The sequence below is a fragment of the Protopterus annectens genome, chromosome 1.part0 (genome assembly GCF_019279795.1).
Source record: "Protopterus annectens isolate FY-2018-M chromosome 1.part0, PAN1.0, whole genome shotgun sequence".
Classification (NCBI taxonomy): domain Eukaryota; kingdom Metazoa; phylum Chordata; order Ceratodontiformes; family Protopteridae; genus Protopterus; species Protopterus annectens.
In genome coordinates, this window is record NC_056725.1 from 1,268,037,986 (window position 1) to 1,268,061,528 (window position 23,543).

Here is a 23,543-nt window from a genome sequence, read left to right on the forward strand (position 1 = left end):
TTCGAGTCAAAGAAAGATTCTATGTATTGTTACTGTACCTGTCGCTCAAGGTCTTGTATTCTTTTGGCATCGGCTGCCCTGTCCTTAAAACGTTTCTGTTGTTGCAAAGTACGATCTCCCACTTCAGCTTGTAGCTTATCAACCTGTAGAAACAAGTACAAAGAATGAACATCTGTAGCACCATAAAACCAAATTCTAAAACAGAAAGGCAGGAACAAGACTGCTTACTATGAAATATCAAACTACAGGCTTCTCAAGTACACTTTTTCATTCAGAACTACTCATATAAGGTGCTACATCAGATTTATTAAAGAAAGTATTAGATTTCATTAAACAACTTTCCAGTTTACTGGTTTCTTTATTTATTGCTTTTATGATTTTATTTGTCCCATCCCCACTATTTCTGACATCCCTTGCCAGGGAGGGAAAGACTGTGGTGTTATGAGATTTTTCTGGCTATACCACATTTTCTGCATGCACCAAATTCTTATTTATCCCTGCCTACTGAAAAGCACAATGCAATGATCACCTAACAATCTTTACAAATTTCATGGTCCCTGAGTTTTAGTGCTTAGAGATTACAGTACCTGATTATCAGCCAGGTGACACTCATAGGTCAGGGCTCTATCAATTCCCTCCCTTAGACTAAGCTGACAGCCTCAGATGTTAGCTCCCATGCTTCCCATCCATTCCTGGCTGTTTCCTGCAATACCCGAGAGCTGACCAGGTCAAGCAGAGTGCATTCAGGGGAAAAAAAATCATGCAGTCACCAGATGGACTATGCAGTTTGTCTCTGTTGCTGTTTGCACAGCCTCAGTTCTTAATGTATCTGATGCCTTATAATCTCAGACATTTTTCAGTAACTGAAACAGAAAGTTCTTTCCTCTTATCCACCTGAGATCTTTGTATTACTTCTACTAAAAGCAGGAAAAAATTATTGGTCCTGCCATTATCTATGTCCAGCAAACTGTTTCTTAGTACTTAAAATATAGACTACCATTTAAGAATTTGTATCAAGATGCTAGCATAGAAAGCTTTGGAAACAAGAATGATACTATTTTTCCACAGCTAGAAGAGCAGCGGACTGTTAATCTAGCTTCTAATGAAATCTGAGAGAAGCTCATATCAATCTATTCCTGCCTGACATCTAAGTATCTATGTTACAAAAGAGATGAGCCTGGCTGCGGAAATTTATTCCAGCTCAAAAAAATCTCAAATGCCAAAACTGCTGACATTCATGCCTGACGTGATTCAGAGTGAATCAGTGAAATCTTTTTCGGTGACCAGACAAAGCTGTGTCATTGGCCAGTACCCTCCAATCCAGCAAAATACTAAATGACAAACGACTTTCAGCACAACTTTTGAAGCTTTGAAGCTGTACTTCAAATAGTGACTTTTTCATTCAAGGGTATCTTAACTGAGATTGGATTGGTCAGCTTATCCCTCCATTAAACAGAACTGTTGCAGAACTCAACCTTCTTCCAGCTGCTCTACAAAAACAACAATTAAAGTCTGGGTGCCACTATGTCCTTAATTTTTAATACTCTTCCATGACTACTGTTCTCTCCCTAGTTGATAAGACTTGCATGCCAACTCACCTTATCCTTTTCACAACTTCTCCAATGGTGATAGATAGATATGGTATTAATAGGATCAACTACCAACTCAGGATAAAATATTTCCTAAGAATTTTACCTTAAGAATAGGTATTTTTATACCCCAGTAGATTCCAAAGAATTTTTCCTCAGGTGGATAGCAAATGCTGGAGGTGTGACGGGTAAAAAACCAGATAGCTGGGAGTGTAATGAGCTGGAAGACTTTGGGGATTCCCTGCAGACTGCTGCATCGGAGATGCTGGGTGAGCAGATTGGACTGACTGGAGAAATTATTTTTTGAGTTATGCTACAGAATCGGAATTGCCTAGACATAGTAAAGCCTTGCTGCGTCTAATTATGGTGGCTGCCAAAAAAGCAATTACTAGAAAATAGAAACCAAAGTCCAGACCCACTTTACTAGAAGTAGTAAATATAATAACAGAGATAAGACAATTGTAAGTGAGATCTTTAGAAAAGGGAAGGAGCAAACTAGACAGGAAAAATGGGATTTGTGGGAACAATATATGCCGTGAATGAATGAGGTTTAAGAGGCAGGATTTGAATGACTGATTTAATGCTCAACTGACAATGAGTGGATGGTTTATAAGTAATGTATAATGTTTGCAACTACAGTTGTTTCAATGGTGTTTGTGATGTAAACTGTTTGCAACTAAAGTGGTATGAGTTTGTATGTTTTTGTTTATATAAATGTAAGGCTGTGTTTGTCATATGTCAAAATTTAATAAAGATGTTTAGAGAAAAGAAAAAAAAAAGACTCAAATTGTATGATTTTTTTTTCACACCATATGTTTATTTGTGTAAATAAATTATAAATGGGATGAACAGGGAGATAAAGGGTAGACTCGAAACAAAGATGAGAGCATTGACTAGTTATCATGGCTCCTTTCTGATTTCATTGGTGGGGATATTTAATTGCAAGTAAAAAGCAAGAGATACAATGTTTTGGTCAGATATGTTAACTCAAACAGAAAAATAATCAAAGTCTTGTCATATGTAATGCATACCACTCCAGAGAAAGGAATGGTAGCATACTAATTCTAGATCCCCCATGGAGCAGGAGTGGGTACATATTTATTCCAGACCAGCTGAACCATATATCTCAAAAGCATGGATTAATTATTCCAAGCTCCCTTAAATAATCAAGCAGACAAGGGATAAGTGAAAATGTGATTAGTGCATTAAACTATGTTCTTGAAACAAGTAATACCTGATATTCTTGCATAATACTGGTCCAGAATTCCCAAGTTACGAATTAAGTGTATTTGTGCAAATATATGATTTTCAGTCAAAACTCTAACAGTATAATGGTCAACTGGGAAGAACTATGCAAACAAAAGAACCTTGTGAAAAAGCATTGCAACGATAGCTATGATGACTGTCATGGTACAGTTCTGGGGTTTAGGAATACTCCACTGAATGGACCCAGTCTCTCACTAGTTCACCTGTTTATAGTCAGACAAAATAATAAAAAGCAAATTAATTACACTTTGACTATATTTCTGATGCCAAAAATCAACATAACACAAAGTACGGCTGAAAAGAAATTGACTGACATAGAAATACTACTATGATATGAAGAACAGTACCAGATTTGCAAGCTGGAGAGAAAGAAAGAACCCAAAAGCTATGGGAAAATTATCTGCGTGAACCTGAAGGTTTTAGTCAAGCATAATGGCAAGGATGTTTTAAAGCAGTATTTTCCTAATAGAAATTATCCAGCAAGATAGAAACCCAGGTGTACATTGCCAACAATAATTGGAATATCTTACAGCAAAATGACAAATTAAAGAATACAGTGAATAACACATCTTCATTTGTCCAGAAAAAGGATCCAATTTGAAGACTTTGTAAGAAAATGGTAATATCTGCAGAGTTCAAAGACTTCATAAAAATGCACTTCTCCATGTTACACATTTTTTATTAAGATTTAAACAAATGAAAACATAACACTTAATTTGAGTAGAAATATGAATCTAAAAGTGTAAAAAAGAAAAAAAAAATAAAAAAAACAAAACAACTATTTACAAGAGTGTCTACTAAACAATGAGGATTCTAATAGATTTCATTAGTTAACAAATTATTATGCATAGAAATCACAAATTACTTATTTAGTAGTTCTTTAAGGTTGTTCCACATGTTATATGAAGAAGTGATTCTGGTCATTCTTGTCCTGATGGTAATACGTTCCAAATGACAAACTTCTGATGCAATGTTGCTAGATTCATTAAAATTGGGAGAAGATTCATTTTACTAATTTTTTTTATAACTTTCCTTGCAATTGATAAGATGCTCCATAAAAGTGGATTTTTTAATCTTGAAACACAATCAGGTATCAAAGTATTAAATTAAATTAAGGATTTTGTTAAAGTAAATTTGTCCATAAATAGAATCTGTAAGAAAAAATATATATATATTATCCCAGTAAGGTTTAAGTATAACACAATAAAAAAAAACATATACTGCCAATCTGCTTTAACCTCTAATTTACATCTCTAACAAGCCATTGTTTTAGTAAACATTAATTTAATTCTGTGCGGTTTGAAGAAAGATCTATGAATACATTTCCAAGAAAATAATCTCCATTTAAGTGAAGAGGTAGTTTGTTTTTATGACAATAAAATTCATTTTTATCCTCTTCATTTGGAGAATTATTGAGTTTAAAATAATTCCAGTAACTGTTTCTATTATATTCTATTTCTTTTTTAACCACTTTATATAACTTCAATAAAAATAACTCTCTCAATTATATTCTGTTGCATCCAAAAAGATAAGAAATCAATTAATTTAGGAAAAGAATTTCTTACACTTTGTTGCATTAATTTAGTTTTATGTTCAACCAATTCTCTATAATTTTGTACATACAACCAAGATATCTTTATCCAAAACAAAATTATATAATCAACATAATGTAATTTTCTTTGTCCATTAACTGAAACCTATATATCAAGTTGTTTTCTTTAACAGTAGTCATAGTTTGTAAGTTAAAAGTTTAATATTATTATGAGTATAGGCTATTGGAAAAATTAAAAAAAAACATGCTTTATATACCGGATTTCTGTAAATAAAATTTCTCAAGCTATTCAATATGATGAAGAGATAGGAAGAATTGATTGCTTTATCATTATTTGAAAATACCGTTTTAATAAGCAACATACATTATTTGAAACTAAATTAAGATTTGAATCTTTAAAATAGTTTCTAATACGAAATTTTCTTGGATCTCTTTCCATTCAGCAGTATAATTATTATTTAACCAGAGAGTTGCTGTCTTAATTATTGAAGATATAGACTATAGCTCTAAACCTGGCACACCAATACCACCAAAAGACCAATCTCTAGTATGATGAATTAAAGCTAATCTGGGTTTATTACAGAACCATAACAAACCCAGAATTAACATAGTTACATAGTTAATTCCAAGCTATTTGAAGTTTGTTACACCTTTAATATAAACAAACTTCATTATATTGTGCTTATATTTATTTATCCCCAACATAGTCATCAAGCTGTTTCTTAAACTCATCTACTGAATGAGATTTTCTAATCCTATGTGGTGATTTATTCCGTAATATAAGACAAACTGAGAGATGTAATTATCCCTCTATAGAGTCCTATTATAATTTATTTATAGGTAGAATCCCTATCTCTTATCCTAGGATATTATCCTTTCAGCAATAAGCCAAAGTCAGCCTTCAGTTCCTCGTTAAAAATTCCCTGAAATGCTCAACACAATATTTTTCTGACTTATCTATACAGAATAATATATAGAACAAGATGCTTTTATCTATCAACATGACACATTTTTAACATACTTTTTTATTTTTGTAAAACATCTTTGATCCATTTCTAAAAATGCAATACTGCCAATGATACAGAGCAAAATGCACATTAAGTTTAACAATAGGCCTAACTATAATCATGAAAAATGCCTTTAGGACCTTTGGCTCCCTGGTTTCTACTGTATTCAGGATTAATTCCATCCATCTCAATGACCTTGTTCTGATACATTATATATGTACTTTAAATGTTAATCTCTTGCTTACAGAGATATCAAGGTCTCTAACCTGGCAAATCATTTTGAGTTTTGTTCCACCCATAACATAACTAACTAGAATTCAGTAGGAGTGGGTAAACTCGTAGAATACCATATTAGAAAGTACTAGACCAAAAACTGACTCTTGGGGTGCTCCCTTTGAAATGGTCTGCCAATATGATCTCTCACCATAATGTTTAACATATTATTTGTGGTCAATTAACCAGTTAATCCAATTTGTTATGGAAGGATTCCCCTTTAATCTTTCTAGGCAAAAGAGATATCTGATCATGTAATAAAGAATCAAATGCTTTGTTAACATCCAAGTAGACAACTAAACAATTTATAACTGAAACTATCATAAATCTTACACCGACACATAAAAGTTGATCTACTGTTACTATGTACAGTCTAGTCTCAGTCCATAGATGTTCTCCTTTACTAAATGTTATAATGCATATCATTGAAAACACTTCCAAATAACTGATGTAATTAGGCAATCGGTAACTAAATTTTGCTCATCACTACCTTTAAAAATATAAGGGACAAAAAACTGTTTCCAGTTGATACATACAAAACCTTGTGTAATCAAATTATTAAAAATATTTACAAGAAGGAAAAAAGAGGTTGTGTACTCACCATAACATTCCATCTGTATTGTCAATTTTTCATCTCTCCCCCCATATGGGTCCAGATCCGATCCATCAGATCCAACTAGGCCGTTAGCAAGCTCATGGCAACCAAAAAGCTCTTGGATACCTCCCCTTACACACAATGCATGTTTCCCCATTACCTCAGATCTTGTTTCCTATAATTATATGAATAGAAAAAATAATTTTAGTGTTTAATACCCAAAAATATTTAAAAGGAGAACATTGCTGGAGTATAAGGAAAACAACCTAATATTTAAAAATCTACTCCTGTTCAACCAAGATCCCCAAGGAAAGGGGATGGAGGGAGGGGATGTGAGGAGAGATGAAAAATCTTAATACAGAAAGAACGTTATGGTGAGTACATAACTTCTTTATCAGATATTGTCAATTTTTCATCTCATCCTCATATATGGGACCACGTCCCCAGCTACCTTTAGCCCGGGTAGACTCACGGGAGAATGGTCCTCAGAATCTCCTGGAGACCAAATCTAACCTGTAATGACTGATAAATGTATGACGGGTTACCCATGTGGCTACTGCACAAATATCATTCAAGGAAGCATTTGCCTGGAAGACTGCAGATGTGGCCATCGCCCTGGTTGAGTGAGCTTGAATGGATTTGAGAGGTTCATGCCTTTTGAAGTGTAAATGAAAGAAATGCAACTAGAAAGCCATTTTGATAAGGTAACTTTGGAAACTGGTTGGCCTTTCCTAGGGCCTGTAAATGCAATAAACAATTGGTTTGCTTTCCAAAACTCTTTAGTTCTATGTAAAAAGAAGCATAACTGTCTATGAATATCTAACAAATGTAGTACATATTTGCCCTTATTATTAAAATTATGGAAGAAAACAGGCAAATGTATAGTCTGATTAATATTTGTAAAACAACTTTGGGCAAAAAAGAGGGGTTGGTAAAGAGTCACAGTCTTTATGAAAAAACAAATACAGGGGCTGGGAAGAAAGTGCCTGAATTTCTGATATCTGTATCACAGATGTGATAGACACCAAAAAGATAATTTTCCAGGATAGGAACGTAATATCACAATTTGCTGCAGGTTTGGAGGGTGGCTGAACAATCAGACGTAGAACCAAATTAAGATCCCAAGGGGAGAAGGATCCTTGTGGGGAAGTCTTCACGACATGGTCCCTTTTAAGAAGGCCTTGCAAAGTTTGTCAGAAATGAGAAATAAGTAGTCTATTCCAATGTGAAAATTTGAAATGGCTGCTAACTAGACCTTAACAGTAGAAGCCGCAGCTCCATTACTGAAAAGATGGGCTAAAAATTATAGAATAGAGTGAATGGGAGCCATAAGAGGATCCATATAGTGTTAAGCCCAAATTACAAACCTCTTCCATTTATTCCTATAGAGTTTTTCAGTGGATGACTTATGGGAGGACAGCAGAATATGATGCACCAGGGAGGAGAGCATAGGTTGTCTGGCGATCAACAGAACAGGAGGAACCAAGCTCTCAGCTTGAGGTTGTGAAGGTTGGGATGAAGCATTCCTTTCTGGTGTGACAGTAGGTCTGGAAAGGGTTTCAGAATTCAGGCCTCCTTCTGTAGATGAGGCCAAAGGAAAGGAAACCAGACTTGTTGAGGGTTACATGGGGCAATGAGGATTACTGCTCACTTCAAACTGTTGGCTTTCTGAAGGAATTTTGGAATCAATGGAATGGGGAGAAAGGCACAACAGTCTGGGAGGTCAATCATGTATTAAAGCATCCCTTGGGGACTGCCCCAGTAGAGGAATTAGGGCAAAGTAGCTGCTGCATTTGTTGTTTAGGGGAGAGGCAGCAAGGCTGGCCCCATGTGCAAAAAATGTTCTCCGTTACATTCTGGTTGAGGGACCACTAGTGAGGCATGAGAATGGCTCTGCTCAACTTCTCTGCATGATGCTGCACCTTCCTGGAATGTGTGTTGCTATAAGAAAGCAGTTGGATGAGATTGCCCATTGCCATGCTCTGACTGCTTCTCAAGTGCAATTTTAACTACAGAGGGTATGATCTGGCTCCTCCTTTCTTACTTACGTACCATACAGCTAACATGTCTGACTGAATCACTTACATCCCCAGAGGAAGAGCAGTCTGAAATGCCTGCAACGCTAGAAACAGTGCCCTCATCGGCAGGCTGTTTATGTGGAGTTTGGCCTTGTCTTTTGACAGGTTCCTTGTACCATCTTTCCCAGATAATGCCCACTCCCACCTTATCTGGAAAGCATCAGTGTTCACTGTAGCTTGTGGTTGAGGGGGAACAAATGGTCAACTTTGTGTCACCTGTTCTGAATGAATCCACCATGAAAGATTTTTTTTTTGCATATGTCTGTTAAAAGTACTTGGTGAGACATCGCATGGTTACTAACCACTTGGTGAGACATCGCATGGTTAATTACTAACCACTGAGCAGCCAGACGTCATTGGAGGATCTGCATGTGAAACCGGGCTAATGGAACCAACACAATTACTGCGGCCATAGATCTCAACACCTGTAGAACATGGCAGGGAGCTATCTTCTTGTTTCTGATTAACCTTGAAGTTTGCTGTCTGAATGTTAAGACTCTGGAAAGAGGAAGTTTCGCAATCATCTGACTGGTGTCTAGTAATGCCCCTATGAACTCTAGTGTGTGATCAGGTTCCAGATGATATTTTTGGTCATTTATGGTTATGCCTAGCTCAGAACAAACTTGAAGAACACAGTCTCTTGCGTGGATAAGTAGATGCCTGGTCAGGGCAGATATGAGCCACTCGTCTAAATAAGAAAACGCCTGGAATGCTTCTCATCTCAGATGAGCCACAACCATTGCCATGCATTTGGTGAACACTCTGGGTTGGTCATGAGACCAAAGGACAGTGCTCTGAACTGGTAATGACTGGCTCCCATCTGGAAGCGTAGATATCCTCTGGGGTGTCTGTCCATTTTTATATGGTAGTATGCATCCTGAAGATCTGTAGAGCACATCCAATCATCCTGTTCCAGAAAAGAAGTGTGGACTGCACCGTGAGCATTCTGAACTTGTGACATCGAACTGACTTGTTCAATCTGATGAGATCCAGGACTGGTCTCCAGTCCCCTGTTATCTTTTGAACCAAAAAAAACCTTGAGTAAGTTCCAAATCCTCTCTGATCTCGAGGGACCTCTTGGATGACTCATTTTTCCAGTACTTTTTGAATTTGAAGGAGATTATAAAAGAAATTATTCTTAATTATATGACCTGATAACCAAGAGCTAGCTGATCAGACCATGGCTTTGCAAAGTGGCAAATGAGATCTGAGGTAATGGGGACAGATGCACTGTGGGTAGAGGGAGGTATCCAAGAGCTTTATGGTTGCCACGAGCTTGCTAATGGCCGAATCTGATCTGATGGATCGGATCTCAACCCTTATGTGAGGACGAGATGAAAAACTGACAATATCACATACTATGTTTGTAGATATTAAATGAACAAAATATCCATGAATGTTATCTGGGGCCACTGAGCAATTTTCTTAACCCTACTTAATGAAATTTTAAGTCTTTCAGTTGTAACAATTGAACAGTTATCATAGTCAAAAATATTTGCCATATAATTGTCCTCTCTTTTATCAAAATGTGATAGCCCAGCAAAATATTTATTACACATTTCTGACATTGTGTATTTGTCAGTGACAAGTATAAATTTATGAAGTACAGAGTCTAAAACCAACTAGAGATTTCTTAGATGTTCAAACATATTAGTAGAATTTCTTTTTATCAGTGATGCCAGTTAATGATTTCTCATACCATTCAAACATTATTTGTCGTATTTAGTATTATTTGTTACGTAAAGATGGTATAAATACTTCTTTTTCCTAAAAAGTTAATGTTGGCTTCACCATGGTTTTCCAGTCAGACTCCCCTTTTTAATATTTTTACAATATTTTTTGTTTGTGTATTACAGACATCATAATCTTCCTCCAACCATAGTCTTCATGAAGAGCTAGGCTAGCAGTTTTCCAACAATATAAAAGTAAATATCCCCTCTCTAAGCACAAAACTGTCAGTGAAAAGTAAAAAGCAACAAAAGTAAGAGCACTGACAGTACCACAGCTGGGAAATTTATTACAAAAATAAAGAATCAAAACAAAGTTACAAAGAATAAATCCTTGCAAAGTGCTTACCACTGTTTTGTAAGGATTTATTATTTGTAACTTTGTTTTGATTCTTTCTTTATTTTTGTAATACATTTCCCAGCTGTGGTACTGTCAGTGCTCTTAGTTTTGTTAGTTTTCCAACAATGCAGCCATATCTGTTTAATATCATATAAGGAATTTCACTTGAAAATATATTTAAACTGACAACTCTAGAATAATAAATATTTACTTTGCTGGTATCCTATGGGTCATTTTTAACACATTTTAATATTGCCTTATATTGTTTTCCTTTCAGAGCAATGTGTGCACACATGGGATGGTGGAATTTTTATTTTTTTTTTATTTAAATGAGTATTTGGTATTTGTAGCTTGGATTTTTACTAGCTATAGATACAAGTATGTGTATTACTTACTTTCTTTTACTTTGCAGCCAAAGAGAACAGTCGGCTTTCAATGGGTATGCTGATTAGTCCATCCAATCAGTCTGGACTTTACAGAACAATAATGAGCTTTCACTACACAATTCTGTGCATCACAGTCTGTTTGCGATACTATGAAAGTTATTTGCTTTTTTACCTATTCTCAATACTCTTGCCATTTGTGTTATTAAATAAAACAGAAGAGGTAGGAAGTGTTTGGAAAGCTCCTACATTGTGAGTGGCTCTAAGCAGTATTCATTCAAACATAATGTCATATCTGTTATTTGAAAAAAGGGCTGAGACTGTAGCATATGTGCTGTGCTATTTGTAATGCTGTTTTGCTAGTCATTGATGTTGCAAGTCTAGTTTTGTAAAGGCACGTGGCCTTGGACATTAGCTCTAATTCTATTCCCTCTATCCTGTGCATCTATGGTAGTGTTTTTTTTCCTGTTTAGTGTTGATTTCCCAAACTGCTTGCCTTCTGTCTATTGGTGATTTTCAAACTGTGCGCCTTCTGTACTCTCTTCTCTATCAACCTACTCTGTCCTCCACTCATATCCTGCCTGTGCCCAGCAATTCTTCTGTCCTTCTAGGTACCGTACAAGTTTTTGACCAGTTGTTTTACTCATTCTCTTTCCTCTTTTACAACCTAAATACTCTCCTGTAAGACGCGGGCGGCCTCCTCCTTCTTGGATACCGGTGTCTCCCTGTCTGCAAGACGACCTACCCCAAGCAACAAAGTGTAGGTGTTTGCCTACAATTTCTCCATTGTTTATTCTTTTTTTTTTTTATATAACTGTTCTGGCTTGCACACCTGCAGTATACCCAGTCATTTTTATGTTTCTCCTCTTTCAGGTCTAAGCAATCACGGTCAATAGAAGCGTTTCCCCTTCTCAACCACTAGATGGCAGTGCATCATAGACCTTATTAAGCTCCCACCAGTCCTAACCCAAAACGTCAGATAACAATCAGAGGATAAAGGCTATAAAGCAAAGGGTACGGCATATAGATTCACATAGCCGCATTAACCCCAGTCAAGTGCGCTGATACCAGCCCTGTCTGCAAAGTAGATTGTACCTAGTACTAAAGTTGTGCCCTCCATTACAATTGGGTTTTCCTGGTCACATAAGCTTAAACTGACCTTGAAATACAAAGAAAGTGCTGTTCCTGATAGTTTTCCATATGGACTCAACTCTTTTAGCTGGTCGAGTCATATGGACTCTTGCCTCCTTTAGCTGGGGGAGGCCTGGTCTGTTCGCCCTCGCTGGGCTCTTGCTCACTCCGCTTCCCTACCCCCCCCTTCCCACCCACCCCAGTTCAATTTAATTTATAGCCACAGACTACTCCTCTCCATTACCTCAAAGCTCTTCCCACCAAATCACATTCAACTACCCAATTAGCCCTCTTACCTAGACTACTAAAACCCTCAATACAGAACTATTACTCCACCTACTCTATCAACTCACACTACTTATAATAAGCTATGTACCCCTTATCGCATCCCTCCAATTTAAAACTCCTTCTCTGCACAATTTCCATTACTATTCTGCTTTTATTAGCAGCCTTAAACTACCATGTCCAACTTCACCACAACCTAACCACCCCTAAACAGTCTACAACTCCATACTATAACTCAACTCCAACTAACATTCAATTATCCCCATACCTCTTTCAAACCTCCCACACAGACCATCACCTACACACACTACGTCCACCCAGTAGAAAGTCCCACTCCTCTCTAAAGCACATTAAAATATCCAATAAACTTAAACGTTATTCATATCTACTACAAAGATTCACATGTTGTGGGGACATACACCCCAACCCAGGTCCAGACACACCAAACACCCCAAATCCCAATCAAAACAAGACCCTAATCCATAGACCAAAATCCTATCTCCTTTTTCTTAATCTAAATGTGAGAAGTATTCTTAACAAGGTCCATGACCTCCATGATCTATTAGCTTTATACAAACCTGAAACTATCTTACTGAGACCCGGCTAAAACCAGAAAAAACACTAACGAAATTACAGCCCCAGGATATAATATTCACAGACACAGAGCAGGCAAAAGGGGGTGGGGGGTAGCCATAATGTACAAAGACCACCTCTTTCTTGAACAACTAGATATTACCATCCCAAAATTTAATAATGCAGAACTCATCCTTGCCAAGTTTAAACTGAACCCAAATAAACATATTAATATCATTGGCTGCTACGTCATCCCAGGAAATAATATTACAACCTTGAAAAACCTACTAGAATGGATCTCAAACTCCTTACCCCAAGAAAATATCCTGCTAGGTGACTTTAATATAGACTGGCTCAATTGTTCTAGGCAAAATCCTGTCATCCACATTAACCTCCACAACTTTACCCAAGCTATCACTTCCCCCACCAGAAATGACAAAAGATCCAAAAGCCAGTCCATACTGGACTGGATACTTATATCCCACCCAGCCCTAGTTGGATAACTACCTGACATTCTCAGCGACCACCAACCAACATATCTACTGAGAAACAAAACTCCCCAAATAAGCCAGGTAACTGAAGGAGAAGTCAGAAGCAAAAAGAACTTTAACCCTAATAACTTTACCTATGACCTAAAATGTTACAACTGGACCCCTCTAAAACAGTTAACTCTAGCAGATGCAGTAATGTACTTTAATACAACCTTCATAAAAATACTAAACCATCATGGCCCCTCCAGAACCACAAGAATAAAAGCTAAATATGCCCTGTGGCTAACTAAACCTACCAGATCAATTCTCAAAGAAAAGGACAAAGCATGGGTTCAATTTCACAAAAACAAAACCCAACCAGATGATCAAAGATACTTACAACTATGTAATAAAGCCAAAAAATGCATCAAAACAGACAAAATCACTTAATACCAAAATCTACAAGAAAGACATGCAAAACCCCCCAGAAATTCTGGGCTGCAATCAACTCTGTAATGCAACCTGGGAAAACTACAACCCCCAAACCTATAACTGGGAATGACCATGATAACATCCCCACCCAGCTTAATAAATAGTTTAATGACACAATCCAAGCCCTAGCTAATAACCAACTTAATACCAGTCCCCTACCTCAACAAATTTTCCAACTACAAATGAACCACAAGAACCACAAAGCAATAACTCCCACTTTACTTTTCAGCCAGTGTTGGTCAAAACTATTAAAAAACTCTTCCAAAAACTCAAACCCACCATCCTGGCTGCCGATAACCTATCTGCAGAATACATCCAAATAGCTGCAGCAGCTATAGCCTACCCTGTTGCAATCCTCATCAACAGGTCTACATCCGAGAACAAAGTACCCCATATATGGAAAACCTCCAATATCATACCACTACACAAAGGCGGTAACGCCTTTGAACTCAACAACTACTGTCCTATTGCTATTTTATCACCCTTATCAAAAATCCTAGAATGGATCATTCACACACAACTCATGGATTACCTTCAGAAAAACAATTTGCTATCCAAAAATCAGCATGGCTTTAGACCCTTTCACAGTACCACCACCTCACTTATAGCATTTACTAATACCATAAATCAACATGGAAACAATGGACAACTAGTCTCTGCCATATTCTTTGATTTATCTAAAGCGTTCTACATGGTAAACCACAGCAGACTTCTCCATACACTGTCGACCCTAAACCTCAATTTCTCCTCCATCACATGGTTTAAGAGCTATCAGGTCAGCAACAAGCAGTCCCTAAAGGCTCTATCCTAGGCCCATGACTCTCTACTCAATTCACCAATCAATTCTCATCCTCCACACCAAAGGCCACAATAATTCAATACGCAGATGACATCACAATCATATGTGCCGCCCCAACACTTGAGCGCCTCCACTCCCAAACACAAGAATGCTTCTCACTAGCTGAAACCTGGTTCACCTACCACCAGCTTATTCTTAACCCAGCTAAAACTAAATTACTCCACTTCAGCTCTTACAGAACCCTCCAAACAACTTTACTATCACCTCAAATAACAAAACTGCTATTACCCCAACTACCCACACAACATTTAGGCATGGAAATAGACAACCACCTAAGATTCGACTTGCATATTGGCCAAACTATAAAGAAAGTTCACAAAAAGCTGGGACTACTCTATCACAACAAGCCATTTCTCTCCAAGCTATCCAAAACCACAATAGCCAGAACACATCTACTATCCCTATGCATCCCCAATATTAACTAACCTCCGTAAATCCGAACTACACAAACTTGATTCCTACTACAATAACATAGCTAAATTTACAACAGAATCATCACACAGAACACATCACTGTGAATCTCTCAAAAAACTAAACTGGTTGGAGTTCCCTCAACTATTTCAACTCAATTGTCACTAGCACACAAGTTACACTACCACTCAGACAAAATCCCAGCCCTCCAAAATCTTATACATCCTCACACCACAGCAAGATCCTTGAGATCTAGCACTCAACATTCTTGAAGTTACCAAACATAACGAGGCAGGAAAATCCCTCTGTAGCTGCTATATTTTCAAACTCTGGAACTCCCTACTTGCCCACCTAACATCAAATAATTTCACAACACAATTTAAAAAACTACTAAAAGTCCACCTTAACAACAACTGGCTAAGTGCCTGTCTCACAAGCAATATTTCTATTCACTCGCAAATGTCAAGACTTGTTTCTCACTCTGTTTCTGGTCCAAAAGTGACTTGCTCGCAAGGGCAGTTAGCCTAGTACTAATCTATGAATCTATGAATCTCCAGTACTTTAAAATTAAAACAGTTGGAAAGATAATAAGTACAGTTTTTAAACACGTCTGTCAACAAGCATGAATGTTTATTTATTTATATATTAGTAAGCATATGAATAATTTTTCATATATTTGTTCTATATGTTTTAATTTTTTTTTACATGCTTAAATACTTTGGTAAACAAAGGGTTACTATTAGGGTTGCAGGTTGCAATTTGCATTTTTTAACATTGTTATAGATTCATTGGCTGTTGGACCATGATGTATTTCAAATGTGGTATAAGTAGGACAGATAACTTTTTTTCTTTATCTGAACAGGTTTGGTTCTTGTACCTGACAAAAGCACTTATTTTCTTTAAAGTTTGTGACCTGGGATTTTACACACTGCTGTGCTTTCTTTGTTTTACTAGTTTTGATTGCTGGTTTTTGTGTTTCCTGCTACTGAAGTAGACTTTCCTCACGGAGTAGATAGACTCATCTTTCATACCTTGAGCTCCCTTTTTTGGCTCCAATAATTTGTCTGGAGTCCCCACATGACAGGTTTTCTTGCAGTGAGACGAATGGATCCACATTGGTAGTCTTGCACAGTGAACAGCAGTCAGAGTTGTTAACAGCACCTGGAAAGAATCCTTACACCTTGTACTTGGTTCTTTTTCTGTAAAGTTGTAATGTAAACCCAGTCACCTGGCTGCAGTTGATGACAGGGCTGATCAGTAGGTTGAGGGAGCCCTGCTTTTACTGTTTGATAATACTGCTGTAAAATACAAACAAGTTTGCAACAGTATTAAATTATAGCATCCATCTGACAAAGATAAATCTACATTTCCCACTGCAGGGGTAGCTGGAAGGGCCATGGGGTCTCCATTAATATTTTATAAGGACTCAATTTCCTGGTGGCATTTAGTGAGGCCCTCATGGTCATTAATGCTAAGGGGAGGGCTTCGGGCCACTTTGAGTGGGTTTTAACACATATCTTTGAAATTTTATTTTTAAGGGTCCTATTTACCCTTTCTACTAATTTAGATGACTGTGGATAGTTGGGACAGTGAAGACTCAACATAGTATTAAAAATTTTGCATAGCTCTTTCAATAATGAATTATTAAAATGTGTCCCTGGTCACTACTGCTAGTACAAGGTATACCAAAATGTGGTATAAATGTATACATGAATTTCTTGACAACTGTGACTGTGTCAGCTTTGCAACATGGGTAAGCTTCCACCCATGCTGAAAACATGCATGCACACCACCATCAAAATAAATTGTAAGTTATGAGTCCTAGGCATCTGGATGAAGTTCAGCTGCACATTAACAAGAGGCCCCCAAGGTGCTGGTATACATGAAGTCTTAATGTTTGCATTTTTTACTAACATTATACTCTTGACATACAGCACAATTATTTACATCATGACGTATGAAAGAGGAGACATGAGGGCATACCAACCTCTGGTAATATGATTAAATAAAGCTATCTTACCTGCATAGGCTGGTAGATGATATGCCCTTACCAGGTAAGGTAGCAAAGAGGTAGGCACTACCAATCGGCCGTCTGGATGTCACCACAATCCATTGGCAGATTTAATGCATTTGCCCTTAAGCCACCTCTGAACTTTTCCTTGTGATACTTTAGCTTGAGAGGCTGAAAACTCTTCAAAATCAAACACATCATTACTGTTGGAGTTTGTCATAGTTAACATGCACAGATCTTTACAACAATGTTTTACTACTTGTTTAGTAGCTTGGTCTGCCAAATTATTGCCTTTTGTTACAACATATATGCCGTTTTGATGGGCACAACATTTGATTACAGACAGCCTCCTAGATAGCAAAAGTGCATCTAAAAAGAAGTTATGTTCTAACAATAACATTCCATGTTTGTTGTCCTTTGTCTCGCCTTCCTTCTTTCTGGTTGGGACTCAGCCACTTCTAAAGCTCAAAGAGTCCTTACTGGCTCGAGGCTAACCCCTTATCCCAGCATGCACAGCGGTAGCTACCCAGATCTCGTTTGTGAGAACTAATCACTAGATAGGAAAACTATGAACTACCCAATAAAAGAGATAAGTAAACAATAAGACTCCTTGTACCAACAGGAAAAGGAAAACATGGTGACAAGGAGAACACCAAAGGTTGAAAGGCAAAGGATACTCAGCCATATCAGCCAAAAGGTAAATTCCTCTCAGTCATCCAGGATGGTGGAAGGAGGGAGGGACGCAAGAAGGAAGGCGAGATAAAGGACAACAAACACGGAACGTTATGGTAAGAACATAACTTCTTTATGTTACGTTGTCCATCTTGCCTTCTTTCTTTCTGGTTGAGATAGCATCCCTAGCACCTAAATCCTGGGTGGATCACTGGAAGAGAGACTTCAGAACCGTGGAACCAAAGGATGCCCTGTTCTGAGACGCCATGTCCACTTTGTAATGAGTAATGAAGGTATCGGGAGTAGCCCATGTTGCTGCCGTGCAAATAGGAAGCTTAGCTTGAAAGGCTATGGAGGTACCCAAGGACCTAGTGGAATGTCCCCTCACATTTCCTGGGACTGACACATTCCGAGAGCCAAACATAAGTTATAGTACTGGACAACCATTTTGAGAGAGTCACTTTGGAAACTGATGAGCCTTGTTTGCTCTGAGAAAAGGATACAAACAGCTGATCTGATTTTCTAATGTCCTTGGTCCTTTGAAGATAAAATCGTAATTGCCTGTGGACATCCAATTGAAGTAATTTGTACTCTGCCTTAGTGCCATAATTTGGAAAGAAAACAGGAAGTTCAATTGACTGATTCAAATTATTGTCTGAGCAGACTTTTGCTAAAAAGGAAGGATTAGTCCAAAGAGATACTCTATTCTTGTGAAAAATCTTATAAGGCGGGCGGATGGAAAGTGGCTGTAACTCGGAGACCCGTCTAGCTGATGTAACCGCAACCAAGAAGAGCGTCTTCCATGATAAGAACTTCAGAGGACAAGAAGCAGCTGGTTCAAAAGAAGGAAGGATCAGAGCAGCTAGTACTAGGTTTAAATCCCAAGGATGGCGAGGTTCTCAGATAGGAGGCCTTAATAGTGTAGCAGCCTTCAAAAAGGCCTTGCATAACTTATGGGACATGACATTAGAACCCAGGAGGCCCACATGAAAATTAAAATAGCAGCCAGTTGGACACGAATCATAGCAGCAGCTGCTCCTTTTTCAAAGATTTCAGCCAGGAAGTCCAACATTTTTGCAACTGGAGGTGCAAAAGGATCAATGTGATTTTGCTTGGACCAGAGGGAGAACCTCTTCCATTTAGTAGCGTAAAGCTTCCTAGTAGTTGGTTTATGGGAATAGACTAAAATATGTTGAACCATAGGAGAGATATCAGGGAGCCTGGCTAGGATCGGAAGTGGAGAAACCAAGCTGTCAGCTTGAGAGTTCGAATGGAAGGATGAAGAGCGCCCAACTAATGTGTCAGAAGGTCCGGAACTGGGTCCAGAATCCAATACTCCTCCTTCAGGTAATGCGATAGGAACAGGAACCATATCTGAAGAGGCCAGTATGGAGCAATCAGGATCAGCTTGCAACTCAGCAACTTTGCTTTCTGAAGAACTTTTGGAATTAAAGGAAAAGTACAGTTTTGTACCTACCATAAATGTAGATGTTCGAGTGCTAATACAGCTGCAGTCATAACAGATGGGTTCTCCTGCCGTCAGGCGGGTCCTCGGTCGACCGAATTCCAAAGTCTAGGTCCGGCGTCGGTTGTCGTCGCTTCTTCCCTGACGTCAGGCCTCCTTTGTGCTTTTCCCCCCATGTTCATCGTGCATACAGCTGCAGTCATAACAGATGGGTTCTCCTGCCGTCAGGCAGGATCCCACGGGGCCAATCGGGGATCGCTTCGCTATCATGTCTCTTATATTTAGCTGAGCACCTATGAAAGTAATACACTGAGAGGGCAACAAGACAGATTTTTCATAATTTATTGTGATTCCTAGGCGTGCACACGTGTGAATCATGTGGTTCCTGGCCCTTAGGAGATGATGCTCTGTGGTGGCATTGAAGAGCCAGTCATCTAGATAAGGAAACACCTGGAATCCCAAAAGTCTCAGGTGAGCCATTACTACTGCCATGCATTTGGTGAACACCCTGGGAGGCTGTGGTGAGATCAAAGGGCAGAGCTTTGAACTGATTATGACTGGCTCCCAGCCGGAAGCGTAAATGTCTCCTGGACCGCCTGTCCAATTTTTATATGGTAGTCCTGACTCAAAAAGGGTAGAATGGACTGCAGTGTCACCATCCAAAACTTGGACTTTCTTTACTGACCTGTTTAACTTGCTGAGATCCAAGATAGGTCTCCAGTCCCCTGCCGCAAGGTTGGCGTCTCCCATTATTATTTCCCCCTCTGCCTCTGGGGGAATCATCTCCACGAGTGTTCGGCAAAGCTCCCTGGGATTTACAGAACCACATTTTCCCACTCTTTTGGCCTTTGGGATAAGGCCAGGATGAAGTGGAAAAACAGACTCCTACAGCAGAGAAAGTTGTGTCATCACGTTCACTCCTGATAAGAGTCTCTCGAACTTGTGGCCCAAACAAGGCTGAGCCGTGAAAGGGGGGGCGTTTGTAAAGGAGGGCTTGAAGGGCTCCGCAAATTGACAAAGGCACATCCAGGAATGTCTGCAAAGAGCCACTGCTGTGCCTGCAGCCCTACTCGCTCCATCTGCTGCATAAGAAATCAAGCGCATGGAGGAGTTGACAATGGAGATTACGGTCACTAGCTGGTTAGCCGACTTGGAAGTGGCTCCCTCAGCTGAAGGATCCTGGAGGGTATCTCCCAACTTTTTAAGCAGATCCCTCTGAAGCCATGTAAAATGTGTCAAGTAGTTCAGTGACCGAAGAGTAAAGGCCACTGAAGAGAAAACACGCTTCCCATACCTATTCATGGCTCTAGACTCCTTGCTTGGTGGATGGATAGAAGAGGAAGTCTCAGCAAGTTCCTTCTTGGTGGTTGTTGCCACCACCATCGCATCAATTCACATGCCTTTGGAGAGGAAGGACTTGTCATCCAGTGCTGTCATAAATTTGTTTGGCCTTCTCAGAAATGGTTCCATGGACTCTAGAGCACTCCAGGCCTTTTGACTCATGACAGCCAAAAATGGGTCGAAATGCGGAGACAACCAGGAGGTGGAAGGTCGGGAACCAAATGCCTCCAGGTACACGGACTCATCCTCAGAAGGGGCAATGGACTTCCAGTTTTTCCTCTGTCTAAGGATCTCCAGAATGTCTGAGAATGAGACATCTTCAGAGGGGGACCATGGGGACCCTTCAGAGTCATCCAAGTCTGTGACAGAGGTGACGGACTCAGGGGAGCCAACATGTTTCTTCTTACATTTTTTCATCCTGGGAACCTCCTCTGAGGCATGCTCAGGAGAGGTCTCGGAAGAAGAGGGGTCGCTCAGTAGGGCATCCTTGGATAAGTTCCCTAAGCTTGGGACAGAGAGAAGGATCCAAGGCAGACACAGGTATAGATGGGGACAGAGCCAATGGAGCCGAAGGTGGAGCTGTCTTGGTGGACAGCACACTCATCACCTTGAAAGCATCGTGGTCCGGAACACAGGGAGGCTTTGGCTCAGAGGAGCCTGGAGACCTCCTCCACACCATACGCGATGGCTCCGAGGCAGATGTGGGAGCCGAACTCACCTGCACCGAAACTCCGAGAGGGAGAGCGGGGTCAGACAAGGGTCCAATGCTACTCCCCCCCCCCTCAGAGCCGACAACGGACTCTCTGCACCCAGACCTCTTGACGGAGTGGATTGTCGAGGAGGTCAGAGCAAATGTCGGAACCGACAGAGCAAGGGTCATTGGAACTGGCAGTTCCACCACTACTACCTCTATGCACTTTGGCTCCAAACTGGATGCAGTCGGAGGAGGAACCGAGATAGGTGCTGGACCGGACAATGGAGCCACTTCCTTCTGCCCTGACAGCAAGTGAGCAAATACCAGTGTCTTGAGCAGCCTCTTCACCACTCTCTCCACATCATCATCTGATCAACTCCTGGATGATTGAGAGGAGTGGGCCGAGTACCAGTGACTACCTGCTTCTGATTGTAACAGTGGTGACTGAGGCACAGATCTCACCGGATCCAAGAAAGGAGATCTCAACCTCTTACAAGTCCAGGACAGCTCCAAAGACACAGATGCAGCCACCGGAGCAGAGGAATCCTGGGAGCCAACAATCTGCTCTGAAGGATTCGAAGATTTAGATTTTGCCTTTGTCGGCACCGAAGGTGTAGCCAACAAAGAAGCTGGTCTTATCATCAGATTTGGAAGGCTGAGTAACCAAAGCAACCTCAACCTGAGGTGTTAACAACCCTCTCAAGATCAGCTTATTGCGCTTTTCCTGCAACACTCGTGCACTGAAGGTATGGCACACAGAGCATGAGTCTTGAAGGTGGACTGCACCTAAACAGTAAACGCAACTCGTGTGACCATCCATAAGGGACATATTCTGGAAACACGAGTCACATGTTTTAAAGCCTGACTGCTTTGTAGATTCTTTAGACATAATTACACACAAGAATGAACGTAATAAAGTAAAGTGATTTTTCTTTTTGAAGAGGGAAGAAAGAGAAGGAGGGGGTAGCCTCTAAATTAAACAGCTAATGCTCCCAAAGGGAGAAAGCCTCGAACTTAAAACGGCTTTTCCCTAAGAGGCAAGGAGGGAAAAAGGGAAAGATAGCAACCCTGCAGAAAACAGGCCGCCGACAACACACAGAAAAAAACAGGCCTGAGAGGAAACGATGGTCTATAAATACAAACAACTGCAATGAGTATAGGGGTGATAAGACAGTTAAACTTTAACTAATAATACAAATTAGCCCTGAACAAACAGCAATTTTGACAGAAAAAAAATAGACTACTTATCCTGAGCCAGCAGAAGACAATCTCGATGCTGCAAGCAGCAAACAAGATCTGGGTAGCTACTGCTATGAATGCTGGGATAAGGGGTTAGCCTCGAGCCAGTAAGAACTCTTTGAGCTTTAGAAGTGGCCGAGTTGGAGACGAGATTGGCTCCGAACCCAACCAGAAAGAAGGAAGGTGAGATGGACAACATAACATCAATGACTTTACGTACCCTGAATTTTTAATTTGATTTCCCGAAGAGGCGAAAAACCCTCTATGTTTTCAAAGTTGCCCAAAATCATGTACCATCCAAAAGCATAACAGCTGACTGTAAAAATATTGGCCACCTTGTCTTTGGCTAGCTCACCAGCTTTTTTGCAAAGCCACTAATTTAACTATACGAGTAGAATGAACACCCTTTAATCTTTGTTGCAACAACAATATTGTATCTTCGGTGTAAATGAATATTCCTGCAATCAGTTGTCCTTTTTGATTTCTTCCACAAGAACCGTCTACGAACAGATTAATTTTAGCACTGGATACAGAAATATCCTTTAAGTTCTTTCCAGGAGAAAGCAGATAGTTACACACATACAATCATGCTCTTTACCATCCTCAGCAGTAGGCAACACAGATGCAGGATTTAGAATGACAGTGGAGCAGATAAATAGATGGATTACAAAGACATGTAAGTTCATATTTAGTTAGAAGTGTAGTTGAGAGTTTTTGAGTTTTCATTTTAAGCCAAAGAGATGATACAGAGTATGGGACAGCTACTATAAGATCATGCCTGAGCACCAGCGATTGTGCAAGATTAACAAAAATGGTAGCAGCGGCAACTACCCTTAAACAATGTGGAAATCCTTTTGCAACAGAATCAAGTGCTCTGCTATAATAAGCTAATGAACAATAGCTGTCCCCATGTTTTTGTGCAAGCACTCCCTGTGCAAATCCATTTCTTTCACGATAGAATAACACAGAAAAAGAAGTTACATCTTACAATAATGTTCTATCTGTGTTGCTCATCTTCTTTCATTCATCACTGATGGGGGTTCGGTTCTGAGCCCTCGGAATCGAGTTAGCCTATTACCAAGCTCGCGCC

The 23,543-nt window shown here is 39.4% G+C and overlaps 1 protein-coding gene across 2 annotated transcripts in view; it reads right to left on the minus strand.

The window, feature by feature from the left end:
• CEP162 (centrosomal protein 162) overlaps positions 1-23,543 on the minus strand; it is a 2,095,315-nt gene that overhangs the window by 813,214 nt on the left and 1,258,558 nt on the right. For both annotated transcript variants that reach the window (XM_044066152.1, XM_044066151.1), the window contains one exon: positions 39-143. In XM_044066152.1, coding sequence (XP_043922087.1) covers positions 39-143 — 105 coding nt within the window. The remainder of the gene's footprint in view (positions 1-38; positions 144-23,543) is intronic.